The 12573-nt window shown below is 39.2% G+C and overlaps 1 protein-coding gene across 1 annotated transcript in view; it reads left to right on the forward strand.

Moving 5' to 3' along the window:
• enc3 (ectodermal-neural cortex 3) overlaps window positions 1-12253 on the forward strand; it is a 14113-nt gene extending 1860 nt beyond the window's left edge. Inside the window, exons 2-3 of the mRNA XM_047810297.1 lie at window positions 342-2142; window positions 10880-12253. Coding sequence (XP_047666253.1) covers window positions 357-2126 — 1770 coding nt within the window. The 5' untranslated portion in view covers window positions 342-356 and the 3' untranslated portion in view covers window positions 2127-2142; window positions 10880-12253. The remainder of the gene's footprint in view (window positions 1-341; window positions 2143-10879) is intronic.
• Window positions 12254-12573: the final 320 nt, after the last annotated feature.

Genomic DNA, 12573 nt, shown 5'->3' on the forward strand with positions numbered 1-12573 from the left:
AGAGTGTTTTATTCCCTGAACTTTCCACCCACAGAACACATTATGGTGAAGTTGGAGTTGTTTCAGAGTTATTGAGGTTTGAATTGAACCCATTAAAGTCAAGTCAAATGCACTAATAACTGTAATAACCCAATTATAAATATAGCAGCTTTAACAAAAGTTCATGAATAATATTCCTTGTATTATGCCCCATGTGCTGCAGTTTGATGAACACTGGTATAACAGATTAACATCATCGGCATGCTGATCTATGCTGTGCAGTTTCTAATGAATAATTAGTATAATATAGTATATTGAAAGCATTGCTTTCCTGTTTACTTATTTGTTTGTTTGTTTGTTTTAGATTTTACCTGAAGATGTCTGTGAGTAGCCATGAAAATCGCAAATCCAGGTCGAGCTCCGGCTCCATGAACATCCACCTGTTCCACAAAACCTCGCATGCTGACAGCCTGCTTACTCAACTGAACCTCCTGCGCAAGCGCTGCGTCTTCACCGATGTTGTGCTCCGGGCTGGAAATCGAGGATTCCCATGTCATCGGGCAGTCCTTGCCTCATGTAGTCGCTACTTTGAAGCCATGTTTAACGGTGGACTCAAGGAGTCCCGAGACACAGAGGTCAACTTCCATGACTCATTGCACCCTGAGGTTCTGGAGCTTCTGTTGGACTATGCATACTCTGCACGCATCATCATCAATGAGGAGAATGCTGAGTCACTGCTAGAGGCTGGAGACATGCTGCAGTTCCATGATATCCGAGATGCCTCTGCAGAGTTTCTTGAGAAGAACCTGCACCCTTCAAACTGCCTCGGGATGATGCTCCTCTCTGATGCACATCAGTGCCAAAGGCTTTACGAGCTCTCCTGGCGCATGTGCTTGGCGAATTTTGCCACCCTTTACCAGACCGAGGACTTCCTGAACCTCCCGAAAGATCAAGTTCAGGAGCTGATCTTCAGCGAGGAGCTGGAGGTGGAGGACGAGAGTGTAGTGTATGAGGCAGTCATAGACTGGGTGAAAGCTGATATTGAAAGGAGACTCTCTGACTTGCCTGAGCTTTTACGCTGTGTTCGTTTGGCACTTCTTACAGAGACTTACCTGCTCAAAAACGTTGTCACTGAAGAGCTCATCATAGGAGACAAAGTGTGTCGAGAGATTGTTGAAGATGCAGTACGATGCAAGATGAAGATACTCCAGAATGACGGTGTGGTTACTGGTTTCTGCGCTCGACCCAGGAAAGTCAGCCAAGCTCTGCTGCTTCTAGGAGGCCAGACATTTATGTGCGACAAAGTGTACATGATAGACCACCAAACAAAGGAGATCATGCCCAAAACCGACCTTCCAAGTCCTCGAAAAGAGTGCAGTGCCTGTGCTATTGGATGTAAGGTTTATGTAACAGGAGGCAGAGGTTCTGAAAATGGTGCTTCCAAAGATGTCTGGGTCTATGATACCTTACATGACGAATGGTCCAAGGCAGCGCCGATGCTTGTGGCCAGATTTGGACATGGCTCAGCTGAACTGGACCATGTCCTGTATGTTGTAGGTGGCCACACTTCTCTGTCAGGCTCGTTTCCTGCCTCTCCGTCAGTCTCACTCAAACAGGTGGAACAGTACAACCCACAATCTAACAAATGGACTCTAGTTGCACCTCTTCGGGAAGGTGTGAGCAATGCTGCTGTCGTAGGAACCAAAAACAAGCTCTTTGCATTTGGTGGAACTAGTGTGAACAGGGACAAGTTCCCCAAAGTGCAATGTTTTGACCCCTGTGAGAACAGGTGGACGGTGCCTGCAGCGTGTCCTCAGCTTTGGCGTTACACGGCGGCGGCAGCCGTCGGCAATCACATTGTGGTCATCGGTGGAGATACAGAGTTCTCGGCAGGCTCAGCATACAGGTTCAACAGTGAAACATACCAGTGGACTAAATTTGTGGACGTCACAGCCAAAAGGATCAGCTGCCATGCTGTAGCCTCAGGGAACCGACTCTACGTGGTTGGAGGGTATTGTGGAGCTCAGAGGTGTAAAACGCTGGACTGTTACGACCCCTCGTCTGACTCCTGGGACAGTGTGACTAGCGTTCCATATTCTCTCATTCCCACTGCATTTGTGAGCACCTGGAGGTACCTGCCATCCTGAATGTCACAACCAGATGGTAAGTAAGAGCTCACAGAAAAATCTAATACCAAAAAGCAGTAATAATATAAAACTAAAATACAAGTTCCAAACCTGATCTATGGATTGCTGTTTTTTTTGGGATAAAAGATCAGATGTGGCTTGGTATAAAAAAAATAAAAAATAAAATAAAATAAAATCAATTGCAGAAAAAATGCTGGATAATTAAAGATTTCTAGCCCTAATGAGAGCTGATGGGTGTTAAATATAGAAAAGAACTAAGTCAATAGCAACTGAATGAATTAAAAAGGGGCTAATTATAGAGCAGAGACTTCAATCAGTTAAAGCAACATAAAGTTCAGGTCCTTGCTTACTCAGTAAAGCTCAGGTCCTCACTTAGTTTATCTTATTCCATTTTGAATCAAGAAATACATTTTAAAATACCATCAACAAAAAAAGCCATATTTGACAGAACAGGTTTTTCAGCTGGGGATCTCTAATAAGTATCATATTTACACTTACAAACATCTTGAACAAACTTGCTCACTTACTAGGAAGTGTAAACAAACCCAAACGCTTTGCTTCTGTGAAAGAAGATCAAAATAAGGTTGTGTTAGAACAGGAAGACATTGAAATCACATAACGAATGAAAACAGCTGCCGGTTTGTCTTTGAAATTCCAACTTGTTGACTGAAACAGCTAGAATTAGCATGTTTACTTGGAAGAAGATTCAGAAATCATCAAATACTTGGAGAGTGTTTGAAATCATCAACCATGTTGCCAGATCAGGTCTTTCAATGTAAACACATGCTTCATTGTGTTAATATTTATCTTATTTTGAATAAAAACATTTCTAGATCTTTTTTCACAAACAAATGTGTTAGAAAAAAGGCTAGTTGTCTTTTTGTGGTATCAGTAATATTAAAGGCGGGATAGTTTTGGGGAAGAGGATGTCAGAATGCATCAGCTCCATTGTCAAAGATCTCAGTCTTTACTCTGTCTGATAAAAATTGAATTGTCAGTGAATTGTCTGTGAAGCTTGAAGCATTCCTAGTGTTTAATTGAAGTTTATCCAAAAATCTTTTCTAATAAATTTTGTTTCAAACATATGCCAGTCATTTGTATGTTTCAAACATACAGTATGCTCAATTCTGGATGGATAAAAAGGTATAGATAGAAATTGTATGTGCATGTGTAAACAATCCTTGAGCTTCTGTGTAAAGGCCAGTTCACACTGGATGCACTTCTAAGACATTTTTTTTTTTGATGCAAGTGAAATGTGCATCACACTTGGCAATTACACTTCCTAGTATAGTAGTTTGCTTATCTGCTTATCTGCTTATCTGAGAATAAAACTAGTAACAAGCCAAACATGTTACATGTTACATATCTCTGTCCATTATATTTCCTTTAGCACAGTTGTACTTTAGGTTTTGGTGATCCTTATTTAAAATCAAGCCTGTGGATGTTCTGATAGCATGTACAGTATAGACTGGATGAACAATATGGGGTTCTCTTAACAGGAAGCACTAAATATTTGATAGTTTACCGGAAATGTAAATCATGCAAAATTATAGTACAAATAAAAATAACCACTGAATTTCACACAGAAACTTATCCTAGTGTTCCTGGTTGTCTAAATGGGATTGTACTAAGAAAGAGGATTCAAGAGAAAGTTAGAATCCTTCAGCCATTTTGCCAAAAGTTTCTCATTTTTACATGTAAATAAAGCTGACCAAAAGTACTACTTACTGCTTCTGTTTAAGACACTCTAAATCAGGGCCAGTTAACAAGAAGGCGTCAAAACTGTAATACGACCAAAAACAGCTGTTTGTTCACCGTCAAAACCTCACAAACATGATAGAAAAAACAGCTGATTGTTGCCCTATTATAAACAAAAATAGCTTTTTAGGGTTTTGTTTTGTTTTTTTGTGAAGGTGCGCGCACGCTGTCTTTTTCTAACATTTAGAAGCATGTACTTAGAAAGAGGATTCACAAGAATGTCCAAAGATTTGCCTACAATGCCAGATATGGTCTTTATTTTGAATTGTACTTGTACTCAGCACCAAATGGAACATACTTTGTTTTTCTGCTTTATGGTACTTCAAACTGAAGTAGTATGATAAAAACAGGTGCTTGTACATCATTCAATGTTAAAACCTGCCAGTCTAAAGGATGGATGGTTGTCCTTCCTTGGTGTTTTTTTGTGAGCTAATGCTGGGAAAGGATTCAAGCTAACATTTTTTTAATGCTACATTGCCACAAAACAGATGTTCTTATTGTAGAAAAACCTCAATAGTGAAGTCTACGAAATTGTCCACTTTTTTAGCTTTTGAAACTGCCTTTCTAAAGTATTCACTCACACACTTCGAACCCTCACTCTGTCTTTTGTCCCTCAGCTGTAAACAGATGGACAGGGTGGAGACATGCTGAAGGGTCATGAATCCACAAGCCTGCAGCTCGCATTTTTATTGTGCTGTTGCTTTAAAGCCTGCTAATTTGGTGTTGATTTTTTGCACATCATACTTATTCTGTAATGCCAGAGGAGAAAGGCACGCAGGCTGAGGGAGGAAAAAACTATATTTTACCCCGGCCAGAAGCTCCAAACTAAAAATACCTGCTGCTGTCAAAGCTCTCAGCCTGAGGGCAAAATACTAAAATACTCTCCTATGAGAGTAAACAGGTCAGTTCATCTTAGCTGGAAATGCCATACCTGTTTTATGGAACACGTTTCTTAAACAATGCATCACCTAGATAGAGTAAAAACACCCCAATGGCCAGTGAATTGTCTGTGAAGCGTGAAGCATTCCTAGTGTTTAATTGAAGTTTATCCAAAATGTTTGTAATAAATTTAGTTTCAAACATATGCCAGTTATTTATACGCTCAATTCTCTACTGCTAGGCTAATTTGCTGTAAGTATTTTTATTTTTTTAGATTTATATTCTAAAAACTAGATGTTATATTTATTGATTTAAAAAACTATTTGTTGCCTACTTTCATATTAAATACCATAATTATTCTTATGCCAGTGATTTACATGATCACATATTTCTGTACTGTATAATACAGTGCAATATCAGATAACATGCTAGTTGTGTTGTAATGTCTGCACATATTTGTTAAATAATTCTCTAATGTTGTTAGCTACCTTAGGGTGGTTCCTTTAACTATTACACTGGAAAAGGAATCAGTGCCAGGAAAAGCAGCATTAAAAGAAGCCTTCTGTTTATGTGACACACCTGAACCAGGTCAAAGGTCACATGGCTCATTTCAGCTGCTGTCCTGCTTGCAGCACTTACTCAGTACTTATGTTTTATTAATGTGTTTTTTTAAGCCACTTGAGAAAGACAACTCAAAGAGGGCTTTTATTCTCACATCTGTGCACATACTGGGCACACACACACACAAGCACACACGCACGCACGCACACACACACACACCCACACACACACACACACGCATGCACGCACAGTGTCCGGAGGCTGAGGCTAAAGCGCAAGCAGATTTGCATAAATATTTTACTCCCGTCATGCTTCAGCCAGAAAAATTACACCGTCACCCTTTTGGCTACCAGTCATACCAACTCACCTGCCACAATTAATCATAATTACACATTATCCATACAATTACATTAAGAATATAATAAATTATGTATACAATCTTCTTTTTATGTCAGATTTTTTATTTTTTATTTAAAGGTTGCCATAAAGGTTAATTTGGTTGAGACCAGAGGTGTGTATCGGGACTATGATTTCTCAGAATCCCGGAAGAAACTAAAAGGTTTTTACTTTCATATAGGCACAAGAGAGTGAACAGTCAGATAGCTTGTTTGACAAACAAAAACGCATTCATTCAATCGTTAGTAGCTACCTGCCCATGGTGGATTAAATGATGTTTTAAATTTAGCCACTAGTATGTGTATACAGTACTTTGGTGACTAAACTATCTATCTACAGTACTCTATCTATCTATCTATCTATCTATCTATCTATCTATCTATCTATCTATCTATCTATCTATCTATCTATCTATCTATCTATCTATCTACAGTACTCTATCTATCTATCTATCTATCTATCTATCTATCTATCTATCTATCTATCTATCTATCTATCTATCTATCTATCTATCTATCTAAAATAAATAAAAGATAAGGTTATGACTGGGAAACTGTCAGAGACAGAATTCACACACACATGCTTACATTAAAATAAATGAATTTCTGCTAAATGTGGACAGGAGGTCAGAGAAAAAAAAAATCCTTTCAGGAATCTTGTTCAAAGCCACTGTATAATCCACAATGTGAACAGACCCTAGGGGGTCAGTTCTGTACTCAAAATACCCAAATCTTAAGCCATTATGTTGCATAGCAACCAAAGCTCCCCGTTAACAAACTAAATTGCGTGTTTATTACAAATTGTTTATTGCTTCACAACATGCCTGTAAAACACAATCGGGCTCTCATGGCTTATTGCTTTCATTTAGAGCCATAGGAAAACTTTTAATAGTAACATTTAATAACATTTAAAGGTAACTCTCGTTAATGTTCAGTTATATTAGTCTTCAGACCTTTTTGTAAATGAAGAATTTTGTATAAATAGACCTTTACAAATTTAGTGAATTGAATTGTGGCCTCATATATTAAAATGGCTGACGACTCGACCCAAGAGGATCCTCTTTTTTGTCTGTGACTGGCTTTTCACAGCCGTTGTTTTAGCTCAGTAAGGACGACCCAGGCTTCCTGACACTTTAAACAGGATTGTCCAAGCTAATGCAAATTCATGAAGCAGCTCTGTGACAGTGATGGATGGGTGAGCGCACTTGTATGCTGTAATTACACCTGCTCATTATGAAGCAGCACGGCTTCTGTGTGTGTTGGGGAGCAGATGTGTTCAGCATGGCCCAAATGAGCAGCCTGACAGCCGTTACGTGATGGTTATTGAGTTTATTGATGCGGGAGTCCACACTCCACACCCTCGTGTCCCTTGAGACCTGAGAGGTGTGACAGGGCAAAAATCTGCTGTCAACAATGAAATCTCTCGCATCTCATTTACATCGTATATCATTTTAGTGTATAAACTTGTGCTGATAATTGATTATCCAATACATCATAATAAATTATTTGAATAAAAAAAAAAAGATCTGTGAAGGTTTATTGTTGGGAGGCATTTGAGCTTCCAACATTAAGGTGGTCCCACCTGAAAGTCAGTATAGGAAAATTATAAATAAAGTTTAAAATATATGGAGGTTAAAGCCATCTCTCAGCTGTGATAAAATATTAGGCAATTATTGTAATAATAGTAATAAAATATTAACTATGTTTTACTAAAAAGGAAAACCACATAGTTAGCATATTGCTGTTTTTAATATTTAAAAATAGTATTATGAGTTAAACCAAATTCAAGAAGTTTAGTTTAGTAATCTAGTTACTATTAGGTGAATATTATTTTGTAAAATTAAAATCCACATTTTATGATAATCAGCAAAACAAGCTAAAGAATAAAAAAGGGGCTAGTGATCAAGATAGCAATTACCTGTTTGAGTAGAACTAGTCACCCAGCTGAATTATTGTTGTGTAAATAACTCTAACTTCTTGTGAAATTGGATCAGCATGCTAATTTCAGTGAAACTAAAGCTTTACATTGTCATGTGGGTTATGAGTAAATGCTTAAAGCTGAGCTAGCAAAACTCATGATGCTAGTGCTCAACACACACTCAGTATCAGGAAGCCTTGCTCACGGGTATGGCATGAGCAACCGGAATCTCTGGTTTTCTGTTGTAAATCAGGCCAAAGGTTGTGCATTGGGTTGCAAGTGGAAAAATGAACACACACACACACACACACACACACACACACACACACACACACACACACACACACACACACACACACACACACTAGTTTACTCTCACAGTGGCTTTCATTCCAAATTGCATCTTAAATTAAGACACTTGGTGTGTGTGTGTGTGTGTGTGTCGAGTTGAACCGCTTAAAATAATCTGAACATGTGGAGTAAAGAAGTTCATGGATACTTAGTAAATAGTACTCACAGCTCCTGTGTGTGAGGAATTTAGAACAGCTCATTAAAATGCTCTGAATTTTAGTTAGTAAAGTGCTAACATGTAGTGATAGCATAAAAATATTTAAAAATAATAATAATTCTTTCAAAATATTTAAATATACAAAAGGACTTGTGTTGATCTTTTCCAGTGGAAGATGTGTGGCCTCTGGGTTTCAGTCTCAATGTGGCCTTTATTATTGTGTGTCAGTTCCAGTAAAGGAGGCGTGGCCTCTGTGTGTCAGTCTCAATAAAGGAGGTGTGGCCTCAATTTGACTTTATGTGTGTTAGTTCCAGTAAAGGAGGTGTGGTGTCTCTGTTTCTGTCTCAATGAAGGAGGTGTGGCCTCTGTGTATCACACTGTGAAGGAGGTGTGGCCTCTGTGTGTCACACTCAGTGAAGGAGGTGTGGCCTCTGTGTGTCACACTGTGAAGGAGGTGTGGCCTCTGTGTGTCACACTCAGTGAAGGAGGTGTGGCCTCTGAGTGTCACACTGTGAAGGAGGAGTGGCCTCTGTGTGTCACACTCAGTGAAGGAGGTGTGGCCTCTGTGTGTCACACTCAGTGAAGGAGGTGTGGCCTCTGAGTGTCACACTGTGAAGGAGGTGTGGCCTCTGTGTGTCACACTCAGTGAAGGAGGTGTGGCCTCTGTGTGTCACACTCAGTGAAGGAGGTGTGGCCTCTGTGTGTCACCCTCAGTGAAGGAGGTGTGGCCTCTGTGTGTCACACTCAGTGAAGGAGGTGTGGCCTCTGTGTGTCACACTGTGAAGGAGGTGTGGCCTCTGTGTGTCACACTGTGAAGGAGGTGTGGCCTCTGTGTGTCACACTCAGTGAAGGAGGTGTGGCCTATGTGTGTCACACTGTGAAGGAGGTGTGGCCTCTGAGTGTCACACTGTGAAGGAGGTGTGGCCTCTGTGTGTCACACTCAGTGAAGAAGGTGTGGCCTCTGAGTGTCACACTCAGTGAAGGAGGTGTGGCCTCTGTGTGTCACCCTCAGTGAAGGAGGTGTGGCCTCTGTGTGTCACACTCAGTGAAGGAGGTGTGGCCTCTGTGTGTCACTCAGTGAAGGAGGTGTGGCCTCTGTGTGTCACACTGTGAAGGAGGTGTGGCCTCTGTGTGTCACACTCAGTGAAGGAGGTGTGGCCTCTGTGTGTCACACTGTGAAGGAGGTGTGGCCTCTGTGTGTCACACTGTGAAGGAGGTGTGGCCTCTGTGTGTCACACTGTGAAGGGGGTGTGGCCTCTGTGTGTCACACTGTGAAGGAGGTGTGGCCTCTGTGTGTCACACTCAGTGAAGGAGGTGTGGCCTCTGTGTGTCACACTCAGTGAAGGAGGTGTGGCCTCTGTGTGTAAGTCCATATTTCACATGCAGTAAAGAATGTAATACATTAGGTTTCAGAGATTTGATGTGTCTGATATATTGAGATTCAAATCTATGTAACATGTACAACATGCTATTGTAATAATGCTGATTTGCACTGAATCACATTATGTGCTCAATTGTTATTAGCTTTAACTCTTATATAAATCAGTGCAGTATTTTTACCCCAGAAAGGCACACTCCTAAGCATCAAACACTAAAGTATATTTAATGCCTTATTAACCGTGTCTCTATGATGGAATGTTTTAATGACCGTGTATTTTTTTAATGGACAAACTCGGTTTTATTTTTCCACATGTACAGATATTCATCTCAAACTTGTGTGTGTGTGAGTGTGTGAGTGTGTGAGTGTGTGTGTGTGTGTGTGTGTGTGTGTGTGTGTGAAATTTTATCACAAACACCAAAGATTTCTGTGGCTTTTGCTCTAACGCTGTGTCTGAACCCTTGTTTACAAGCAGACAGATAATGACACGGTGCGGCATTAGCAATGGGATCAGGCTTCTAGAAGCTTCTAGGTTTATTATAGCCTCTGGTCCTGACAGCTCAGCTAATGAAGCCTCATTTGAGCAGTTAAGTGTTTCCCGCTGGTGCCACGTGAAGCCGCAGGAGTTGTGGCTGTCTGGGCTGCGTGACTGCTGAATATGCAGATAGACACAACTGATTTGCTTAGAAATCAATTTAGCATACATGCAGTGTAATTAAAAAACAGTATAATCTTTAAGATGTAATGAGATGTGGAAAATGAGTTAATAACAATATATCCTTATTTAAATATAGATGAAAGTAAATGATCTGAAATATTAGCTTAGATACAGCTGAAAGGAGTAAAATACTCTGTGTTTTTCTGTTATTGGGAAAAAACAACAATAGGGTGGTGTGATGAAATAGACTTACTGTTCCCTGTTGCATATCCCTTAGTGTTTTATTCCTTTTAGACCACAGCAGTTTGCAGACAAATACAATCTATCTGTTAGTTTTTATCCATTTTTTGTTACATTTAAGGTTGTGGAACACCTATAAACAAATTTAGTCATGAAGCCAATGTCTAGAAGACATTGGAGACCTTAAAGTTACAGCTTTACCTCTAACACTGCACTGACACCCGAGACCCCTTTCAGAAATGTTGAATATTAATAAACCTTTCCTTACATTACAAAAAAACAAAGCTGAAATGTTCATCATACAGAAAGGGGTGTGAGGAGCTTGAAGGAATTGTGACCTAATTGGCTATGTCAAATTTGATTTATATAGGAATGTGACAGCTTTTCAGAGTTCATGACTTACCTAACCAACCTCTCTCTCTTTCTCACCCCCTCTTCTCTCTTTTTTGTCTCTCTAGATGTCCAGTGTCATGAGGAATGCAGAGGAATGTGTCCTCTCGGTGGCCAAGGAATGCAGGAGGTGGGGGCAAGAAAACAGTGAAAAAGAAAGAAAGAATGAAAAGAAGAAAGACAGACGGATGCCTGCTGAGGAATAAAAGATAGGTACAAGAAAGGAGCACTTGCCAATTCAGAAGGGAAAGTATAGAGTTTGGCATTGAGGAGATAACTCAAGAGTGGACTTTTACTTTAAGTCTAAATGAAATCTGAAAGACTGGGAGCTCTGCACACACATCAAACACACTTTTATTCCTTCTGTTTTTCATCTACTTTCATTTCGAAAAACTGTTTTGGTTTCGGTCTGAGAATTTAACGTTAAAATGAAAAAGAAAACACTTTGTTAGATGGTTTTGGAAGGTTTAGACTGAAAGAACAAAGTGGTTATGAGGATGAGGAAGCTGCGGCTCAGCTCTGGGTTTAAATCACAAGTCAGCATCAGCTGTATGAGGAAATGAGTGATGTATTAAACCTGTCTCACCCCGTGCGGCTCTTTGTTGTTGTTATGAAGGGAGATATAAATGCCTGGATACACAACAAATACATGGTTAATGATCCTAGCTGTGATATCTTTAACGTATTGCTTAATGTTATGTGTTGGAGGAGTTCGATGTATCATATGATAGATCTTCACACCATCTCGAGGGGGATTTGGTTATTTTATGATCAAGTGACTTTCAGACTACTTTTAATATAAATATTAAACATTTGTGTTTGATAACTTAATCATAGAAAAACTACTACTTTAATGTTATTTTTTGTCAGTTGTTCATTGTTGTTGCATTATTTGTTCATTATTGTACTATATCAGATATAGCCTATATTTTACGTAGAGTTTCTGTGTTAATGTAGCTTTTTAATGTTATTTTTATGCTACTTGTTTAACACTGTCAGATAGAATGAACAATTTTCACCCATCTGTCATTTAAGAAATGTTCACCAATTCTCACTACAGCTGGGTGATATGACCATATAACATCATTATTGCTTATAGCCACCAGTTTAGCAAGTAAACATAAGCTACTGAAAAGCTAACATTTAATAAATGAAGGCTTCACTATTTTTATAGCAATAAAACTTAAAAGACAAACATTCTATAATGTGAACACTTACATTATTTATGTAGTTCTACTGTTTTGTAAGAACACTGTAACCAAAACAAATTATGATCCTTAATAAATATTGTGATAAGATATATTTGCCATATCGCTCAGCCCTTATCTGCACTGTGTATCTGTACTGTATGTTTGTAAATGTTACTTGTTTCAGCTTGTTTCTCAGTAAAGAGACATCTTTGGCAATATAAAATAATAAACATTCTTTTCTTTTTTATTTCATACGTGTGTGTATGTGTGTGAGTGTGTGTGTGTGTTTGAGAGAGAGAGAGAGAGAGAGAGAGAGAGAGAGAGAGAGAGAGAGAGAGAGAGAGATGAATTGTCAGATTCCTTCAGGTGTCCATCACATCGTGTTGTGGTGACTCACTGACTCTGGGCTTTAACACTCCCTACTTTAACACATCTGACTCAACAAGTGCTTATAAAAGAACATCTCTAGGCTAAAAGCCTAGAACTGCTAGAACTAGAGCTCTATGAAAAGGACAGATAAACTCAGATTTAAACGACCATACACAAAGGTGTAAAGATGAATAATAATGGAG

The sequence above is a fragment of the Tachysurus fulvidraco genome, chromosome 2 (assembly GCF_022655615.1).
Source record: "Tachysurus fulvidraco isolate hzauxx_2018 chromosome 2, HZAU_PFXX_2.0, whole genome shotgun sequence".
Classification (NCBI taxonomy): Eukaryota; Metazoa; Chordata; class Actinopteri; order Siluriformes; family Bagridae; genus Tachysurus; species Tachysurus fulvidraco.